The 22,076-nt window shown below is 43.6% G+C and overlaps 1 protein-coding gene across 2 annotated transcripts in view; it reads left to right on the top strand.

Moving 5' to 3' along the window:
* Positions 1–22,076, top strand: part of CDYL2 (chromodomain Y like 2) — a 159,784-nt gene that overhangs the window by 82,398 nt on the left and 55,310 nt on the right. The window contains exon 3 of one of the 2 annotated variants that reach the window (XM_029608159.1): positions 11,351–11,568. In XM_029608159.1, the coding sequence (XP_029464019.1) occupies positions 11,351–11,568 (218 nt within the window). Of the gene's footprint in view, positions 1–11,347; positions 11,569–22,076 lie in introns of both variants that reach the window. The other variant, XM_029608158.1, reaches the window with a different exon arrangement.

The raw sequence follows: 22,076 nt of genomic DNA, 5'->3' as shown, positions 1-22,076 counted from the left end.
AAGAATCCTCTAGGCCGTTACATTGTGCTAATTGCGGACCTTAATCAGGTTCCTATAGTTTTCTGTAATTTGTATGCCCCCAATACTTATGACTACTCCTCCTTCAGGAATCTCAATGGTATCTTACTGCCCTATACCACACATACTTTGGTGGTAGGGGGGACTTTACTGCAGTTAAAGATCCCTTTTTGGATGTAAGTCAATCCACCTCCTCAGAATGGAAGCCTAGTAAGGGGATTCTAATTTTAGAGCAATCCCTTCAACTAGTTGATGCCTGGAGAACATTGCATCCCTCTAATAGAGATTTTAATCATATCTCTAGGGCCCACTCCTCCCATTCCAGGCTCGATTACTTGCTGGTCAGTGCGCATGCCTTTTCCAAAATAACAGACACGGGCATAGGGGACATCATTATCTCGGAACATGTGCCGGTTTGGCTTGACTTCCTGGACTCTGCCTCATCTCAACCTTGACCCCTCTGGCGCGTCCCGTACTTTTTGGCTGACGAAACCCATTTTCAAGATTATCTGCGTACTAAGTGGTCTGAGTATGAGTTGTTTAATTGTGCACACGCTGACACTCCCATTTTGTTTTGGTTCACTGCCAAGGCTGTCTTGCTTGGCGACTCTGGATAAACGTTATTGGCTCTTAGTGCGGAGCTGCAGAGGGCGAAAAAGGCGCTCCAGGCTATTCATACTAAGGCGAATAGAGAGCGTTATCTGGCCACTCAAATTGCCCTTAACACTTTAATACATCAACGGTCCCAAAAAAGTCTAGTCTGTTACCAATTTAAATTATTCCAATACAGCAACAAACTGGGAAACTGTTGGCGAATCTGGTTCGATCCATGTGGGAGCTTAGGCAGGTGGCAGCCCTCCGAGACGTCTCGGGTCATGTGGCTAATGATACTCCAGCCATCATCACCTCCTTTAGGAGATATTATGTGGAGCTGTATGCCTCGGAAGGCCTGCCGAGTGAGGAATATGCTAGTTTTCGTTCAAGCATCCCACTACCTACACTAATCCCGGCGCAGCGGGCCTTCCTGAACGAGCCCATCTCTCCCGCTGAGGTGCCAGAGCTATACACCACGTGCTGCGACTAAAAGCCCCAGGTCCAGATGGGTATACGGCCGAGTTTTATAAGACCTTGAAGGGTTCCCTAAGTCCACTATTAGCACAGGTGTTTAATGAGCTAATACACTGGGGCGAATACCCTGCACATACAAATTCTGCTCACATTACCCTCATACCCAAACTGGGCAAGAACCCTCTCTCCCTAGCCTCTTAATGGCCTATTTCATTGTTAAATTTTGACCAAAGATTATTGGCTAAGATCTTGGCAGACCATTTGGCCACTATTCTGCCTCTTATGATTGTTCCAGGTCAAATGGGTTTCATAAGACAGCGCTATGCCTTAACTAATATTAAGCTTGTACTCAATGCAATGGCTCTTTGTAACAGGGTGGCGGCGCTATATTTGGTTGTTAGCTTTGACGCTTAAAAAGCATTCGATAGAGTGGAGTGGAATTTTCTTTTTCAATGTTTGCAGGATACGGGGTTTGATGTGCCTGTTTACAAGGCAGTTTCTTTACTTTATATGGGCCCATCAGCATCTATTATTGTCAATGGTACTCAGTCTGACCCTTTTCCAATTTGTAGGAGGACCATACAGGGATGTCCCCTCTTGCCGCTCCTTTTTATCCTCACTCTGGAGCCTCTCCTACTTTCGATCCAAGCCACTAAAGAGATTAGGGGGATTAAATTCCGAGATATTATTTTCAAATACGCTGCATTTGCAAATGAAATTTTGGTCTTTCTAACAGAGCCCAAATGTTCCCTGCCCAAATTACTTAAGCTGTTCCGTACTTTTGGGGCCTTTTTGGGTCTCAGATTAAACTGGGATAAGTCAGAGGCCTTAGCCTTCCCTGAGGAGTTGAAACAAGACTGGGGTACAGATTTCCTGCTGCAATGGGCTGGTGATGCCATTCGCTACTTGGGGATATATATCACCTGACCCAGCTCTATCGCCTAAATATTCCCCGGGTTTTGAACCACACACTAAGCAGATTACAGGCCTGGCGGGCTCTGCCACTTTCTTTGGCGGGACGGGTCAATCTCTTTAAAATGATACTTCTCCCCAAATGGCTCTATGTCATACAGAATTTACCATTGCAGCTTAAATATCAAGACTTGGACAAGGCTCTCCGCTCCTTTATTTGGCAGAGGAAATGAGCCCGTATATCTCTGACTTGGCTGAAGGTGTGATGGGGGCGGGGTGGCATGGGGGGTCCTTGATTTAGCCACCTACAACTTGGCCAATTTTCACCGGGAATATGAGAATTCTTAGGGAATGGATCCTGGGTTGTTCCTCCCTGGTTAATATTTCGGCTGAGCGAGCCTTAGTGGCCCCTTTAGAATTGAATTATGTTCTACAGGCACCCTCTCCTGGCTTCCAGACTCCCTACAATTTCTTGTTTTGCTGGAGCCAATTCGTGCAGCATGGGTCCAATTAACTAAATTATTGGCCATTCCCCATATGTGTGCTTACCTGTTGCCCCTATGGGGCAATATTGCGTTTGCACGTGTTATGAATTCACAGGTCTTTGCACTCTGGACTGACAAAGGTATTTCACAGCTGGGACATATGTTAGATGGGGACGGTAAGATTTTGGCATTCCAGGAGCTACGGGAGTCATATGGCTTACCGAGCACCCATGTGTTTCCGTACCTCCAAGCTCAACATTATATTAAGTCCATACCCCTAGGGGCACGTCTGCCAACGGTGATTCAGGCATTGGATACTCTCTTCCATTTTGACAAACCAACCACTGTCTCCCTGTCGGGATATTATAAAGGGCTTCGGAAACTTGGTAAAACTCGATATTTGTGCTATTCTGGCGGAGAGATGGAACAAGGACAGCCCCCTGGCCCTTGCTCCATCTATGCTACAGGCCTGCTTTCGGTACATCTGTCAGGAAATGCAGTTTAAATTTTTGTGCAGAGCATATCTCTCTCCCCAAGTTATGTACTTAGCCAAGTTGTCTGTGTCGGCGCTCTGTCCTAAATGTGGTGGGGCCATTGCTGTATGTATTTTGGGAGTGTCCTATGATTAAAGCTTTTTGGGGTCGTGTTTCTCAGTAACTTGCTGACCACCTGGGCATGGCCATCCCGGTTTTTCCAGAAGGGCTTTTATTTGACTGCATTTCCCCTTTAACTATTCGGATTTGGGGGCCCTGCCAGCTGGTCCGGAAGGCCAACTTGGTAGGGAAACGTCTTATCCTTGTGCTCTGGAAAGGCCCTGACGTACCCACTTTCTGGATGTGGAGGAATTCCCTGCACCATATGATGCACATGGAACATTTAGCATCTGGAACCTCTCCGGCCCGCCGGCGGCACTTCCTACAGATTTGGGACTGCTGTCTACAGTCGTCGTCACACCGCTCCAGGAGTCTTATCTTGAACGTCTGACCAAAGCTTTCTTGCTTTTGTCCATTCTGTTACATAGCCCCTGTTTGGTGAATATTCTCTGTTGTACTTGGTGAGCATGGGGAGGGGAGGGAGGTGGGTGGGTCTCAGGGGAAACTGCACACTGTTGGTTTTCTTATGCTATAAATGTGTTTTGTACGGATATTTCCTGTGGGGTTGCAGAGCACCTGCCACACGGGAGATGATGTTATTTATACAATAAGAAATTGTTGAAACTAAAATACTTTATATTAAAAGCTTCACTTTAAAAATACAGTTGGCCAATAGATTATTTATACTTTCATGATATGCATAGTCAATCTGTACATGTTGTTGGTAAGACCTCATCTGGAATATTGTGCCCAATTCTGGACACAATACTCAAAAAAGATATAGGCGAAGTAGAGGCTAGTCTAGAGAAGAGATACCAAAATTGTGCTGAGTTTGCACCAAAAGATTTATGAAATGAAACTAAGGACCTAATATATATATATACTCTAGCGAGGGGAATATGATAGGCATCAGATACCTCAAAGTGATAAATGCATGGTGGAAAAGAGGCTCTAGAATAGGCAGTCATGATGTGAGACTCAAAGGGAGTAGACAGGAATAACATTAGAAAATATTTCATGTTCACAACCCCTTGCAGTGGGGGGAGGAGGTGTCATAGTATTGCCATAGCAACACCTACTGGACAGATTTAGGATCCATGATTGTAGGTTTCTGGAAGTAGCCCTGGTTCATAACCCATGGCCAAGGAATGTCGCTGCAGTGATTGGGCTACAGATAGTTGAGAGGGGATATAAAATAGGAGGAGATATCCCTTGGCCATTACAAATGAAGGCTCATGGCGCCCAATCCCAGCCTTGGTTCTGATTGAGCTGGAAGGTCAGGAGAAAAGTGCTAGGTCAAAAATAACTCTGTACTTAAAAGGGTGGTGGGTGCATGGAAGAGCCTCCCAGTGGAGGCAGAACTACTAACGAAATTCAAGAAAGCTTAGGATAAGCACAGAACATCCTTAGCTGCAGAGAGGTGAAGAGAAATTGAGATCCGTTGGGGTCTGTGGCATTGCAATAGGAAGTAAATTGGGCAGATTGGATAGGCCTTATCTGCTCTCATATTCTCCATTTCTGTGTTACTGTGTAGTGGCAGATGGCTGTATGAGAATTCATTATGAAGCAAGAACAGTCAAAATGTTGAGTTTCCTAACCATGTATTGAGTCAAATTATTTATAAGACCAATGTATGATTACAGTGTTAATTATTTTTTTCCAATTGTAAACATTTGTGAGTTACAAGTGTTACACATAGTCAGGGGTGATAAAAAAAAATTCCCACTGCACAACTGTTTAAACCATTCCAGCTTTTGCTGTATTAGTAATTGTTCATATTGAAATGCTAAGAAGTTCTTACATAGCTACATCTTTATAGATTTTAAAAAAAAAAAATCCCCCTAAATCGCCATGTGCCTAATTAAGCTTGGTATAAAAGCTAAAATGACTCAGATTGCTCTTCAGTGGGAGTTTTAAAATATTCCGTCTGTGTGGTTGTTAATGTGGTATATTTAATTCAGTTAAATGATCTGAGAAAATGATAGTGGGGAATAAAATGGAAGTTCCTGAGGAGGAAAGGAGGCATATTGCTGATGACCATACAGTGAGAATGGGGGAGATACAGACCTCTCAGCCCTCAAATATGGAAATCAGAAACAAAGACCTGAAAATAAAGGTTGGATTTTTGATCCTGTACATTTTTACATTTGAATAAAAATATCTTGCATAATGCCAGATATTTCAGAAAGTTGTCTGTTTACTCTTTTAAATGCAGCTCTTCATGAGAGACGATACCAGACCTGAGAAAAGACAAGATTTAAATTAGGGTAACCCATGAAAATCATGGTCATACCTGGTCAGCATCGATGCTCAGTTCTTAATGTGCTGACCCAAAGCTGCCCTTGAACTTAAATCCTGGCTTCTAGCTTGTTGGCAAAGCCAGTGGTTTTAGAGCAGGTTTGTAAAGCATGCAGTTTACAGTATGTCAGAGATAAGCTCAGTAGATCAGAACTGAAGTACAGTAGAAGCAGGTATCCTGTGATCAAAATAAAAAGCAGTTTTTGGCTGCACGACTGCCATAAAACGTACTCTGTGCCAATTTAGTTGCAGTTATGCTTCTTCCACTCTCCCGTTTCCCTTAAACACGACCTGTAAGTGCTGTACGAATCGTAGAAGATGACAAGGCCTGAAATAGCTTAGCAAAGGAGGCCAGTAATTTAACAAATTCTGGGCATGCTTGAAGGGCCGACATGAAGGCAGTGGTAGGAAAAGGCGTAGTAGGCGGGAAGCTGCTGCTGAGCTGAATATGGAGATTTAACACGCTCGTCTACCCAGCCTGGAAGAATGGATGGGCCAGTTTGGTCGTTTTCTGCCATTATTTACTGTGTTCCTGAATGTTGGTTTTGTCCCACTTGTCATCTAAAAAAAACTGGCAAAGTATCTTTTAAAAGTACAAAGACTGTTTAGTTGTCCTACAGTGGAAATTTGCTGTGTTTGCTCCTTGGACATTCCCACTTAGCCGGTCTCGTGCACCTTGACGATTTTGAAAAACGTGCGCTGCCCTCATTGGCAGAACCCTAGCCCTCTGCTGGGTAGCTTGTGAAGCGTTGCTTTCTGGGGGTTTTGACTTCATATTTGAAAACTTTGCCTTGGTCAAGGCAAGCATGGTCTTGTTTTCGGAGGGAAGAAAGTGAGCATTTCTATATTCTAGCATTACCTGAAGGAAGGGGCTTCTGTAGTCCCAAAATGTGCATCTCAATATATTCATTGGCCTTATAAAGATGTCATCTCTGCACAGTTTGTTGTTGGGTTTTCTTTTGTCTCTTCGGTGAAGCTTGAAATATCTGGTGAAGCTTAATTGTGTTTCTTCCAAATGCTCTTTTCTTTGAGGCTGTTATCCTATACTGCTTGCTTCCCTCATGGTCCTATAAATTGGAAATGATTGTTTTGTCAAGTTTCCTGACAGCTTGAAAACAATTCCCTTTGAATAGCTGTGTTACTTCCTGCTCCAGGGACATGCACCATCTGTTCAGGTATTTCTGCTTCAACCCTTATGTTATGAAGTTTATTCTATTCACTTTTCATTACCTGATGTTGACATTCCTTAATGTGACATGGATTTGTTTCTGTCTGCTATTTCTGCCTGTTTTGCGATAAGGCTGTATTTATAATATAAAATACATGTAAGCCATGCATGTAGCCGGACTAGAATAAAAAATTGCTTGATTTTCATGAGTAACTTGAGCTGTTACTTAATCTGTGTAATCCCACTGCACACAGGACTTCATCACAGTCTTTTTTTTTTTTTTTTTTTGGGAGGGGGAGGAGCAGTTGATGTTATTAGATGGCTGAATTCTGTGAAAATGATCTCCAGTCTAGTGACTCTCGACTGAGGACTGAACTCGCCAAAACAGCCTTGGAGAGTGGTGCACAGTAGTGCTGCCTGTGGGGAATTATAACAGGTTAAATAACCAATCCCTTGTTCTCTACCATCTACAATAATAATCACATGCTATAGATATCTCCCAGCTTATTATGAGATGAAAGAATTAACTAAAAATCTCCTCTTCTGAAGCTAGGTTTAAATTAAATATTTTGAGATCTAGTAAATTCCAACTTTTTTCCATCATGATGATTTCACGTTACCCCTTTACTGAGAACATATATTTTACATGAGGTAGACATAAGGATGGCCATTTTATAACCGTGCAGAAGGTAGAGTCTGCGGGTACTTATTAGCCTCTGGTTTTAGCCCGAATTTTCAAAGCGGATTTATGTGCGAAACTCTGCTTTGAAAGTTTGTGGGTTTACTGGGTACACGCGTGGACATGCAGGCGCAAAGTTATACCTGCTCCCAAGCAAGTGTAGCTGTCTGTAGATTTATGCATACGCTTCCAAAAATCTATAGAGTGTGCACATATCCCTTCCCCAACCCCATGCCACCCACCGACACTCCTACTTCAGCTGCAGGTAAAAAAGTGCGCAGAACCAACCCCTGAGAGAGGCACACACAGTTTTTGGTAATCTGATTTGCTATATGATGTTGTAGAGTAGCATCAATGATTTATCCCTGAAAGAGAGTTGAGGTACTTCCCTGTCCTCCCGTGAAGCCCCTATCATGATTTGGTGCAGCTCTCAATTCCCTCCTCAACCTTCCCTCGCCTCCCTCCTCTCTCTGCCCAGACTATGGCTGTCTACCTCCATGATAAGATTCAAAAATTAGTCTTGAGTTCTCAACTATTTCACCTTTACCTGACTCTCCCCCACTTCTTTACACTTCCCCTGGCCTCCGCCACTCTCTCATCCTTTCCTGAAGTCACAATGAAGGCAACTGCTGTCTTCCTCCAAACTCACTACTTGCTTCTCTGACCCTGTCCCCACCCAATTCCTCAGCTCCATCTCCCTTCTATCTGCCGCATCCTCAATCTATCACTCTCAACTGTTACTGTTCCTGCTGCTTTCAAATGTGTTGTAATCATTCCACGCCTTAAAAAACCCTCACTAGATCCTACCTGTCCCATCTCCCTTCTCCCTTTTGCCCCCACACTACTTGAACGTGCTGTTCACCGCTACTGTCTTGACTTTCTTACATCTCAAGCTGTTCTCGATCCATTCCAGTCTGGTTTTTGCCCTCTACATTCAACTGAAATAGCTCTTGCCAAAGTTTCCAGTGACCTCCTGATGGCTTAAGCCAAATATCTTTACTCTGTCCTTAACATCGTTGACCTGTCTGCTGCTTTTGATACTGTTGATTACTACCTACATCTTGATACTCTGTCCTCACTTGGATTTCGAGACTCTGACCTGTCTTGATTCTCTTCTTACCTCTCCCATCATACTTTTAGCATTTCCTCTGGTGGTTCCTCCTCTATTGCCATTCCATTATCAATTGGTGTGCCTCAGGGCTCCATCCTGTGCCCTCTTCTCTTCTTACTGTATACTAATTCCCTTGGTGCTCTGATTTTTTTCTCATGGCTTTCAGTACCATTTTTATGCTGATGATTCCCAGATCTACATTTGTACACCAGAAATTTCTCCAGAAATTCAGTCCTGGATCTTGGCCTGCTTGTCTGACATTGCTGCCTGGATGTCCCGCCGCCACCTTAAAGTCAACATGGCCAAGATGGAGCTCCTTATCTTTCCCTCCCAAGCCAGCTCCCCTCTTCCTCCTTTTCTATGGATAACACGGTCATCTTCCTGGTCCCTTCGGCCCATAATCTTGGAGTCCTCTTTGACTCCTCTCTCCTCTACTCATATCCAAAACACTGCTAAAACATGTCATTTCTTTCTTTATAATATTGCCAAAATCCTTCCTTTTCTTTCTGAAAACACTTCCAGAACCCTTATCCACTCTCTCATCTCCTCCCGCTTAGACTATTGAAACCTGCTTCTCGCAGGTCTCCCAGCGAGCCATCTCTCTCCACTGCAATCTGTCCTAAATTCAGCTGCATGACTTATCTTTCGCCATGCTCACATAACCCCTCTTCTGAAGTCACTGCATTGACTCTCTATCTGCTCCCACATACAGTTCAAGCTCCTTTTTCTCATCTACAAATGCCTTCACTCTGCAGCACCTCACTACCTCTCCTCTCTTCTCTCTCTCTACTCCCCTCCTCGTGCATCACACTCATCTGATAAGTAACTCCTATCTGTGCCCTTTTCCTCTACTGCCAATTCCAGACTCCGTGCTTTCCACCTGGCTATGCCGTGTACTTGGAATAGTCTTCCTGAAGTGGTGCGTCATATTCCCTCTTTTGCCATGTTTAAAGCCCATCTAAAGACCCATTTTTTTTAAAACCACTTTTAAATCTTATGCCTGATTGTCTGCTTTTAGTCTTGTTAACTAACTTTCCTTTCTTTTTAACTATTGCCTTGCTTTATGAAGCACCCCAAATCTCTTGTCCTGTATGTTTGTCTTATTAGATTGTAAGCTCCATTGAGAAGGGACTGTCTTTTTGTTTGTTTGTACAGCGCTGCATATGTTGTGTAGCGCTATAGAAATGTTAAGTACTATTAGTAGTAGTAGACTGAGCTGAGATCTTTAAACACGGCAGCCAGTTGTCAAAATAAACTGAATCATATTGCTACTGTAAATACAGTACAGCTCTACCTTGCTTTCGAAAGCTTGCTGCATTCAAGTGCATTTCAGAAAATAGTCCATTATAAAATTAAAAGTTTACAGTAGAAATTCTTTCAGAATCTATTTACTTAAAACATGGCATGCCAGAGGTGCACAGGGCAGGACACAGCATAAATTGAAATAAGCCGTATTCATACCATAACAACAGAATCATAAAATAACACAAAAAAATCACTTCTATCAACAATAAATTGTTATATAATCCAGTATTACACTATATAAATAAATAAAATCGATAGGAATCCCTAATTTACCTCATACTTCCAAACAAATAACTTGGGACTCAGGGGATCAATTCAGTCATTACAAAAACAAAAATTTTCAGACCCTCCCTATTCTTTTAGGAACTACTTAGGAACAGAGGAGTAGAAATCACACTGGAGACCTAATAATTTTCACAGTAAATAAGATACTACATAATCTGTTCTAATAACAAAAATTGGTCATAAATAAATCAGACAGCCAGTCCATGCCCAAATCAAGAGACTAGAGCCACAATTAATCAAATGCTCTTGGAAGCATCCAGGTCTTTAAATATATACTTGATAACTACAGCAATTGGCCATTTGTATCGGCAATGTTCAGTTGCTTCTGTATCCAAAACCATATGCTGTTTGCTGGCACTGAACATCAAATGTAATCCAGATGTTTGCCAATGAGAAGTAGAGCCAAGTCTAATCCAACTGTTTGCCAAGAGAAGCAGAGCTATCAGGTCAAGACACAAAAAAACTCTTAACGGCCTTCCTGCCTTAGTTTATTTTTATATTTTCATTTCAATAAATGAAGGGATACCGGTGTTACTGGTTTTGGATTACATTACTTTTGTAAGAAAATGAAGAGTATTCATAAAACTTAGGGGACATTGCATTTTTAACAGCATATGAACATTATACCAAATATGGGCTGAATTTTCAAAGCCATTTACACGTGTCAAAGCTTGTTCTATGCATATAAATAGTAGTTAGAGAATAGCCTGGGGCTTTGTGCATGTAAAAGTGTCCACATAGTCCAGATGCACGACTACTCTTACACCAACTCGGGAAAAGCATTCAAGGGGATGGAATTGGAACTCAAGCGCATACCTTTTTTTTCTTTTAAATAGCATGGACACAAGTTTACCCTCCTGAAGAGAAGGTGCATCTTTTTGTGTTAATTAATCTGTGTGTGTCCATGAATTTTCTGCCCAGGAATTTTCAAAGCAAACTTGGCCATATAAGTTTGCTTTCAAAATTCAGGTAAAGACTGCACATAAAAGGTGCGTACAGACTTCACCAGAATGTGCACGATTATTAAATATGCTTTTATCTAAGAAGACTGTAGAGTAACAGTGGCCATTTTGTCTGGATGCATGATGTCTACCAGCTGAAACAAAATGAAAGACTAGTTCTCCTTTCAGCTTCTCCCTGTCCCCTCACCACAGAAGTCACATTGCAGGGAGGTGAGATGTTTCAGAACACTCAAGCATCCATCTTGAAGAACTTCCTGTTGGTTTTTGAGCCAATGAAAAAAAATCTTTCATAAACAGACCCAGGAACATCCATTAAAACCTACTACATGTTTCACAATGAAAATAAATGTCTAGGACCAAGTCACATTTTTCTCTTCTTTATTTGTAGCCTTTTGACTCGTATAAAGACCAGGCATGTCCGTGCCCGTCCACTTTCTTCACCAAAGTTGTTTTGCATCCCCAGTAGGTTCGCCACTGGCTAATGGAGGGATGAACTCACACAGCCCCGTGAAAAGAAAACTGGACGGGGTGAAAGATTATGTGTTTGATAAGAGACTGAGGTACAGTGTTCGTCAGAATGAGAGCAACTGCCGATTTCGAGACATTGTGGTGAGGAAGGAAGACGGTTTCACACACATACTGCTTTCGAGCCAGACGTCAGATAACAATGCATTGACTCCTGAGGTAAGCACATAGCCATGTACACACACAATGAAGCCCAGAATTGAAACATGGCAAAAGTAATTTAACAATAAATTGAGTTAACTTGGGTGGCTTGGTTTTACAAGGATGGGAAGAGATGACTGTAGCCCACAATTTTATCTGGACTGAATTATTTTGGAATAAGACCTAATATCTTGGCAAAACATTTATTTATTTGTTTCATTTCATTTCTATACCGTCGTTCTGTTATTTTCAATCATGGCAGTTCACAGCAAACAAGAAGTAACATTACTTTCAACTAGTATATATTAAAAACATAAAAATATAAAATAAATCAAACCAATAAAAGACAGACTACATGTCAAAGAATAACCACATTTTTTTAACAGATTCTCTTTCTCCTTAGATTACTTAATTGCTTCACTCTCAAATACTTGTATGAAAAGCCATGTTTTTAGATCTTTTTTTGAAAATGTTATTTAAATATATAACCTAGTGTGTGTTTTTGTGTAAAACCTAGGTATAATATAGAGGCATTCTGCTCAGGGTCAAGGTGTGCTTGACATGTTCACAAGTAGTAATTCCTAGTTAGAGCATAAAGACCCTTGTTAGGACCCAAATATTTACCATGTTTATTTCCAGTTTTCTTGTTAGGTTAAGGAAAGTCTTTCTAAATCTGTGTGATCATAGCTGCAAAGGAATCCCCTGGTTTGTATTTGTTTTAGTTTTTATTTTTATTTATAAGAATGCAATAAAAAGTTCTTAACCCCGAGGCTTTTTTGCAGTAAACTCTGTACCAGCCCTTTTTTCAGTCTTTGTCACAGCATTTATAATCTCCACCGGCATTAGCAGCAAAATTCACGCTGGACAGCAAGGTGGTTTCCAACTCCTTGACAATTTGATTGAAATAATAAGAAGATACATATGAGACCTCACTCTTCTAGTAAAGTCTCTGAATTCCCCTCAGAAGCCACTCTTATAGCACATGAACTCCTCTCCATTTACAGATACTGTGATTGCAATTAGTGCAGATCATTCCTCCACTCCCAGCTTTTTATAATTCTCTTCCCACTGTAGAATGGTCAGAATACAGTCCCAGTTGTATAGCAGAACACGAGTCCCAATTCTCACACCTTTCCTGAAGTCTTATTTACTTTAATCCTCTCTCTCTCTCCACAGCAGAATGTCTCAAAAATACCATCCTCCGAAAGGGCAAAGATTCAGTCCTCTTAGGATGATCCTCCAGGTTCTTTCAGTGTGAAAGGCACCTCTTTCCAGTGGGTGGGAAGCTGATTCCCAGGTTCCAAGGGCACTCAGCTCCCAAGAACAAAAAAACAGTCAAAGGGGAAAAAAAACAAAATAGAGTCGGAAAGGGTTGAAAGGCTTCCTTGCCTCCAACTGTGGAGATAGTCTTTAACATTGAGATCCTTAAAGTTGAAACTCCTCTGCATCGGGTCACCAGACAGATCCATCCCCTGAAGGAGTGATAGAGGTCTGCCAGAATCTTCCCTACCTCGGGACGCTCTAATCCACAGGGAAAAGTCTTCAGAAACTATTTGAAGAGCAAAGTCAAACTGGCAGACAGACCCGGCAGGGAAAACCAGACTCCGCTCCCTTCAATAATCAGGACAACATAAAGGGCAAGAGACAGAGATCTCCTGTCCTCTTGAAAGGCTAACAAAAAATCCAGGAGGATCGATGGGGCTTGATGGTGATAAACAGCCAGAGCACACCATCGGCAGCTCCCACATGGGGGAGTAAAACCCAAATCTCTCTTTTTACTGAAAAGCTCTGAACCTCCCCAGAAAGTTAGTGCACTCCTCCTGGCAAGGAAACCAGAGCTTCCTATCACATCCTTCACCTTGCGTCTGCCCTATAGTGTATAATCAGTACCCACCAACTTGCCCAGGCCAGGAACAGTTAATAGAATTCAAAACTTAACTTCAAGCACCTCTCAGTTTACATCCACAGTAGTTAAATCCTGAGTCAGACTACCCATCTCTCATATGTCTTAACCTGCCCAGTTGTTATCCAGGGGATTAATTTTGCCATTACCAGTAGGAAAAGAGTTGCCTATAGTGATTGCAAGTCCCCCCTCCTACCATTTGTGTACATATAATTCTGAGCTTTATTTCCAAGTTTCAGAAACCCACGGTGCAATAAGAAACCTCCACATGGTACCTTTTAATGCAATCCCCTCCCCCTAATTTCTAGTGGAAGGAAACGAGTCAAGTCATGAGACATTAATATTTGTTGTGCTGTTAAAATGAAAAGGCCTACTCATAACTCGCTATTTTTTTTAGATTACTGTTTTATGTCTTGATTTTTGTACATCTTGGGGGTAACATTCAGCCGAATAAACATTTCCGGCTAACTAACTGGATATATTCAGCGGCACAATATACCCAGCTATCTTAAAGCTAGCCGGTTATGTGTAACCAGCTAACTTTAGCTCAGCCGTATGGCTTGACCAGAGTTAGCCAGATATGCTGATTCCTCCCCGGAACAGCCAAGCTAAATTCTAGACGAGTAACTAGTTACCTGGCTAGAATTTAGCTGAATAAGTGCTGAATATACCCAGGTAAGCCATTTAGATGTATAATTTTTCAGTTATCCGTCTAAATGGTTTTTGAATATGGACCTCCTTATGTTTTTTGGATTTTGGTATCGGTTTTAGAAGATGCCTTAAATTTTATATGATTGTGTTTATTTATTTTGATGGTTCTCTTTTATGTGAAAAGCTTTGTATTATGTGGTAGAATTTCCATTTCACTTTGAGCATATCTATGCATATATTAAAATAAATAAAATAAATGCAGATGACCTGAATAGCTGAAACTTTTAAGCACTGTACACATTGTCAGGTGCCTTCTCTTTTTAGCTCTCACAGATGAACTAACCTTAGAATTTGTCAGTGCTGCTTGCCCCTGGGATTTGCATTGTTTGAAACTGGTTTAATGTCATCATTGTAAACAACAATTTCATATTATTAACTGGATTAGTCCCTTTTATCTTTCAGCGGGAATTATTATTGTCAAACCTAACTTCACAAAATGAGATTTTTTTAAAATTAGATGTGAAACATAATATATATAAAAAATGTGTTCAATATAAACTCTCCAAGCAACGTATTTAACATTAGAGTAGATTACAGTTTTTGAGGCTGAAGTTAATCTCTATACATACAGAGTGATGCAGTTCTGTGCATTTTCATTTCATTCATTTGTTTTGTCCTTTTTGGGGGGGGGGGGGGGGGGTTTGTTTGTTTCATTTGTATCGGTAGATTTTGCATATAAATGTAGTTTTATGGCCATAAAATGTAATTTTATGCTCATAGATTGTACATATGCACATAAAATCAAATTTTATATGCATAAAAATATACGTATATAAACTGCCAAAATGAATGCACATCCCTACTATATACCCTTCTGAATGCAAGTGTTACGTTTTCCGGTTGTGGCAGGCTACTGCAACTGGCTACACTCACCCCCAACACCCTCAGGTCCAGGACGCTGCCAGCATTGACATGGCTTTGACGATGCATTCCTGCTTCCCCAAGCTTCTCCCCAAGCGTCTGCATGCAACACGCACTGATACTAATAGGCCCCACATCAGGAACAGTACCAGCAGCGCCCAGTGATAACGTCAGCACAGCTGGGTATTTAAACTCCAGCTACACTCCTAGCAGACGCCTCAGCAACGGGTCTCCTGCATCCTGTGCAATGTATATTGGCTCAGAGATCCAACCTGTCCTGCCTTGCCTCTCCAGCCTGCTTTGACTCGTCTCATCCAGCCTGCCTTGCCTTGTCTCATCCAGCCATCCCTGCCTCGTCAGTCCTCCTCGCCTTGATCCTGCTTCTCCTTGGACTGACTTCCTGGATCTGAATATTGCCTGGACCTTGATTACTCTTGCCTGCAGCTGACTCTTGCTCTGGACGCAGACCTCATTACTTATTTCTGCCCCTACCTAGCCTGGGCTCAGACCCTTTGACTCTCCTTGCCCTGTGGGACTATCACCTAAGTCCTGCCGGCCCTCGGAACCCAAGGGCTGAACCTTTGGGAAAAGGGGCTGATAAAAGTGAAGTTCCAGACCCAGTCACTTCCCAGGGTACTCACCAGCTGCCGGTGTGGGCCTTGATTTTGCTCCTTAGCCTGTACTGACCACACAGCACTAAGAGCCAATCTTCCTTAGAGTTTGTTAAGGCCATGGACCTGGCAGCCCAGTTCACCCTTCAGGCCATTTTGGGGCTTGCCCAGCACCTCCAACAGCAGCAGACCATCCTGGATCAAGTGACCGGTGTACTAGAGAGATTTGCCAAAAGGATGGCCGCAATGCAGCCTTCTCCTCCCATCTTGGTTCCATCTCCCGAGGCTCCAAACCCATTTTGCTGTTGCTGCCACCCTCGCCCCCCACCCCTCCCAGTTATCATGAGGATCCTAAGGAATGCAGGGTCTTCCTGAACCAGTGCAGGATGTACTTTGAACTCCAGTCCACTCTCTTCTCCACTGACCAAGTCAAAGAAACCTACATCATCTCACTCTTTGGTGGCACGGCTCTTGCCTGGGTTTCTCAATTGTGGAAACATGAGGACCCCATAATTCAAGAACTCCAGGAGTTTCTCCACCAGTTTCACCTTGTCTTTGATGAACAGGGCCGTACCTTCTCCCTGGCTGCAGAGCCTCTTTGTAGTCAGCAAGGCACTTGCACCAATTCAATTCCATACTGTCGCTTCAAAGTTACATAGGGGAGAGGATAGCCTAGTGGTTAGAGCAATGGAGGAGTAGCCTAGTCATTAGAGCAGCGAGCTACGAACCAGGGAGACCAGTGCCACTCCTTGTGACCGTGGACAAGTCTCATATTCTCCCACTCACTGACTCAACATCAGGAGTATGTCAGGCAAGTATTACAGAGATTGCGGAAGCATCATCTCTACATGAAATTGGAAAAATACATGTTCGAGCAGGAAGAGCTCCCCTTCTTGAGGTATATTATCTCCCAACATGGTTTCCACATGTACCCTGCTAAAGTAAAAGCTGTTCTGGACTGGCCCTAGCTTGTGGGACTCAGAGCACTGCAACGTTTTCTGGAGTTTGAGAGCTATTATAAACAATTTATACCTGAATATTCTTCTCTTGCAGCACCCCTTACTGCACTGACCAAGAAAGGTATGGACACTCACCCTTAGTCAGAAGAGGCTACCTGGGCCTTCTAATCCCTCAAGCTAGCATTCCCCCAAGAATCTTGTCTGAGACATCTAGATCACAATCAACCCTTCGTCATGGAGATAGATGCCTCTATCAATGGGTTAGGGGCTGTCCTCGCCCAACCCAACAACCAAGGGACTCTCCTACCATGTTGTGTGAACTTCTTGAAGAATAAACCAGCAGAGAAAAAATATATGATCACGGATCAGGAGCTCCTCACCATGAAGCTTGAGCTAGAGGAATGGCCCCATCTCCTAGAAGGAGCCAAACATCTGATTACTCCAATCATAAAAATCTGGACTATTTACCTCAGGCATAACATCTCAACCACTGGCAGGCCAGATAGTCACTGTTCTTCAACAGCTTCAACTTCAAGCTTTGTTACCAACCTGTGGAGAAGAACCAGCAAACGTATGCTCTTTCTAGTCTGAGAATGTCCCAGAGCCTCCTCGACATATTATAGATCTGGCAAGGATAATCGTTGCAGCAGCAACACAGGTCCTGCCCGGAAAGATGGTAGTGCCCAAACAACTTCATGAAAAGGTACTCAAATGGGCCCATGACTCTAGCATGGCAGGACATCCAGGGACTGCCCGAACCCTTGAACTTCGCCACTACTGGTGGCCTCAGGTGCATATACACATAAAATGCTACTTAGAGTCCTGTTCTACCTGTGCCAAGTACAAGAGTTCACATGCCCAAACTTGAGGGGCTGTTAACAGCCTTTGCCAACACCCAAGGAATCCTGGAACCACCTGTCTACTAACTTTGTCACAGAGCTCGCTCTCTCTCTCTCTCTGTCTCTCTAACAGCCACATCATGATATGGGTTGTGGTGGATCATTTTTCAAAGATGGCCCATTTCTGCCACTCCATAGCTTGCCCTCTGCACTGGAACTGGCCCATCTCTTTGTGTAACATATCTTTCACCTTCATGGACTTCCCTTACACATTCTTTTAGACTGAGGCATTCAATTCACAGCCCACTATTGGAGGGCTCTCTGTAAAAAATTCGGAATCACTCTGGACTTCACATAAGCTTACCATCCGCAAGGAAATGGACAAACAGGAAGAATCAATCAGGTCCTCAAAAATGTTATGAAAATGTATGTCAATGAGTGACAAGATGACAGGGCTACCTACACTTCTTCCCTGGGTGGAGTTTTGCCATAATAACCACATAAACAGTTTCACAGGTTTGTCACCATTCCAGACTGTTTTTGGCAAACTCCCCCAGGTGCTTCTCCCACTTCCATTTTCTGTAACCTGCCGAGCAGCTGATATCACAAGTCAGGATGGCCAAGGACCAATCACTTGCTAACCGAGGCAGCCAGTCAATTTAAAAGGGAGGCAGATGAAAAGTGAAGATAGTTTAAACTGGGGGATCTAGTATGGTTAAGCACACAAAACCTATGGCTTAAAATCCCCTCAACTAGATTTGCACCCAGATTCATTGGGCCTTTCCCAATTCTACAGAAGATGGGAGCTGTTACATGTCAGGTAAAGTGACCTCCCACTTTGAGAATGCACAGCATGTTCCACATAATTCTCTCCTGGCCGTCACGACCTCCCAACGAATTTGAGGTACAAGAAATCATAGACTCCAAGAGATGATTGAACCAAGTGGAATATTTGATATCCTGGAAAACTTTGAACAGCTAATCTTCAGGCACCTCAGTTAGTGAGAGACTTCCATCAGCGTTTCCCTGTTATGTTTGTCGGCTCGCAGGCTACCCCCATGAGCCAGCACACTCACCTGATGATGCCAACAATACAACTTGCCTCACGGCCAGGACACCGCTACCATCTTCCACTGGAGCCTCCCTTCTAAGTGTGCACATGCCTGTCTATGTAGGACATGTGATGGGAACCTTTCCTCCCAGAGCAGCCTGATGATATCACATGGCCGGGTATTTAAACCCCAGCCGTGCAACAGATCACTGCCTCAGCAACGGGTCGACTACAGTTACTGTAATGTGAGTTGCTGCACCTTGCATTCCTGCCCGCCTGTTCCAGTATTTCTATTCCAGCCTTGTCTGCCCACCTCATCTCTCCAGCCTTGCCTGCCTGCCTTGCTTCTCCAGCCCTGCCTGCCTACCTTGCCCCTCTTAGCCATGCCTCTCTTCAGACTGCCTTTTGGATTGACCATAGCCTGGACCTCGACCACTCTCACCTGCCGCCTACCTCTGATCTCAGCCTGAAGCATGACCATCCCTGTCTGCCGCCTGCTGCCTGCCTCTGATGCTAGCCACGACCAGAACTTCCCACTGCACTACCCTTCATGAAACTCTCACCTATCTCCTGCTGGCCCCCAAAAACCAAGGGTTCAACCTAAGGGCAAAGGGCTAGTAGACTAATATTGCATCAGTCCAGTCATGTTAGCTGTCAGGGAGGATCTACAGCACCTTCCCTGTAGGTTGAGTCAACCTCCCCACCGCAGTCAGGGTCCATGATCCTTACATACCCCCAGAAACTGAAGCTTAGAAGCCTGGGGGGGGGGGGGGGCTTAGAGCAAGGTGTACTGTTACGTTTGCGGGTCGCAGCAGGCTGCCAAGACCGGTTGCACTCACCCCCAACACCACCGCTGATCCGGGATGCCACCAACACTGACACGGGTTCAATGCTGCATCCTGCTTCCTCAATCTTCTCCTAGGCGCATGCGTGCGGCACATGCTGGTACTAATAGGCCCTGCAGCAGGACAGCAGCAGCGGCACCCTATGATGATGTCAACACAGCTGAGTATTTAAATCCCAGCCGCGCTCCTAGCAGATGCCTCAGCATCAGGTCTCCTGCATCCTGTGCAGTGCATGTTGCCTCAGCAATCCAACCTGTTCTGCCTTGCCTCTCCAGTCCGTCTTATCTCATTTCGTCCAGCCTGCCCTACCTTACCTCTCCAGCCTGTCTTTCATCGTCTCATCCCACCATCCCTGCCTCGTCGGTCCTCCTCGTCTTGATACTGCTTCTCTTCAGAATAACTTCCTGGATCTGACCATTGCTTGGACCTCGACTACCCTTGCTTACTGCCTGACACTGACCCTGACGTGGACCCGGACCTCATTGCTTGCTGCCTGCCCCGAACTAGCCTGGCCCTGGATCCTCTGTCTCTCCTTGCCCTGTGGGACTAGCACCTAAGTCCTTCTGGCTCCTGGAACCCAAGGGCTCAACCTATGAGAAAGGGGCTAGTAAAGGTAAAGCTCCAGACCCAGTCCCATCCCAATGTATGCTTGCCAGCTGTGGGTGTAGCTCTAAGGGTTTCCTTCCCTAGGCTGCGCCAGCCACGCCACAGCACTAAGGGTTCACCTTCCTTACAGTAAGATATTTAAGTTCCGTAAGAGAGGAATGCTTGAGGACCTCCAGAGGAGAACTACACGAGGCTTCACTAGAAATATGGAGTCAGAGGAGCAAGGGAGAGCTTTCTGTGTAGATCGATGTGAAAAGAGATTGGAAACACTGTGATAAGGATTAAAATCATTACAATCTGATCGCCAACATCTGGGATCTCTGAGTCCCTTCCACATGAGAACAAGCACCCCTGAGAAACCAGTGGGCGGTCTGTTTTGGGTAAGTAGTGAAGAATCTAGGGTGGTTTTTTTGCTGCCTCAGTTCTAACAAACTATTGAACCTAATCTGCTGGGCAGGATGTGATTTAGAAAGGCTGTGTTCTCTGCAGAAAGCTTTTGCTTTCAGCAAGTGAACAAGGGTTTTGTGGAGAGTCCACCCTTTAGTACAGAAGAGAGGGAGAAATAAGGAGTGCCAATATTTACCACCTGATCTCTGGTGGTTAGAGTTAAAAACTATGTTTTTGTTCTGTAAATATTATCATGTCTACGTCTGAATAAAGTGCAAGTCCCTAGAAGGACAGCTACTTGTATGACAGTAACATCCGTGGGAGAAGGAAAGGAGGTACAGAATAAAAATGTAGCGTTCTTCCCACTGGAGGATATTGAAAATTATTCTTCCCCCTTCTGGCCCTACCATGAGAAAAGAACCACGATGCCTGTGTAAAGGTTCCAGGGCAAACATAGAAAGAAAAAAGCTTTTTATATCACCCTCGACACTAACATTTACCAACCATCAAATTCAATAAATACCATCTTTGTTAATGGTCTTTCCCCCTCTTGCTCTTCCTGACTAGTGTGTTAGTGTGAAAAAAAGGAAAAGACAGTACTGCAGTCTTATTGTTTTAATGCATTCCTAATTATGCATTATTTGGCAAAGATTGATTAAAACTATGATGTGCATATTGCCAGGTAGAGTGAGGCTACAGTAATGCATAAATGTCAGCATTAATGTAAAGAATGCAAATAGTTTTTCTTTGCTGCTACATGTCATCATTGCTGTACTTTTGGGGGTAACTTTATAATAGGCCACATAAAATTGCAGGCTGTTATGCGCCCAAGTTTCACCAGTTTTCGAAGCGAACGTACACACACACACACACACATATGCAGTTCTGCCAAGAAAATTTCCATGCATGCTCTCGAAAATCAAAAGTATGTGTATATTCCAAACTCTATCCAGAATCCATCCTCTCCCCTGTGTTATTTTCATCAGTGGTTATTTAAGATACACTTTTCCAGCCAGGGAATTCAAAGCAAGTTATAGTTTACAGTTAGTTTCTGCAATACTGTAATGCATTGCAGTGAATTACAGTATTTATGCTCCATGATTCAATAGCTGTTATATAATGAGGTAAGGTATATGCTCTGCTCTTGCTTAGCTGTGGTGAAGTACATACTATGGAAAATTATTCAGAGATCAAAAGGATACAGGTAATTTAGTTATTAGTTTAAAGAGGTTCTACAACAATTCAGTCTATCACAGTGCATTGCTTAAGTAGCTGCCATAGAGAGCATTTCACCCAGTTAAGGATCTTTGTGGCTAGGAGGTAGTTAAGCTGAATAGGTCAGTATAGTGCAAGAGGAGTTCTATACATAGTTGTTCTATACATAGTTCTATACATAGTTCTATACATAGTTGTGTACCATGTTGTTACATTGTGTACCATATTGCTACTAACCGTAATCTGCTGATATTCACACAGCCGAAACTTGCTGACCTACTCTTCTACCAGGCCCCCCCCTTTTTCCCCCTGTACCTCCCTTGCCATCTGACTTTTAAGGTACCTTTTAAGGTACCTACCATCCTCCTACGCCTACCACTCCTACCTGACTACCAAGGGCACCAACATGGCTGCTTACCCAATCCCTCGCATCCATTACCCTCACTCTAGACTACCTCCCCCTCCCCTCCTTCCCCGCCATCCAGCCTCCCGCCGAAAATCCCTTATCCCCATCCTCACCTCACCCCTGACTCAGCTC

The sequence above is a fragment of the Rhinatrema bivittatum genome, chromosome 7 (assembly GCF_901001135.1).
Source record: "Rhinatrema bivittatum chromosome 7, aRhiBiv1.1, whole genome shotgun sequence".
Classification (NCBI taxonomy): Eukaryota; Metazoa; Chordata; class Amphibia; order Gymnophiona; family Rhinatrematidae; genus Rhinatrema; species Rhinatrema bivittatum.
Note: the sequence above shows the minus strand (reverse complement) of the source record. Positions and strands in the feature narration are given on the sequence as shown.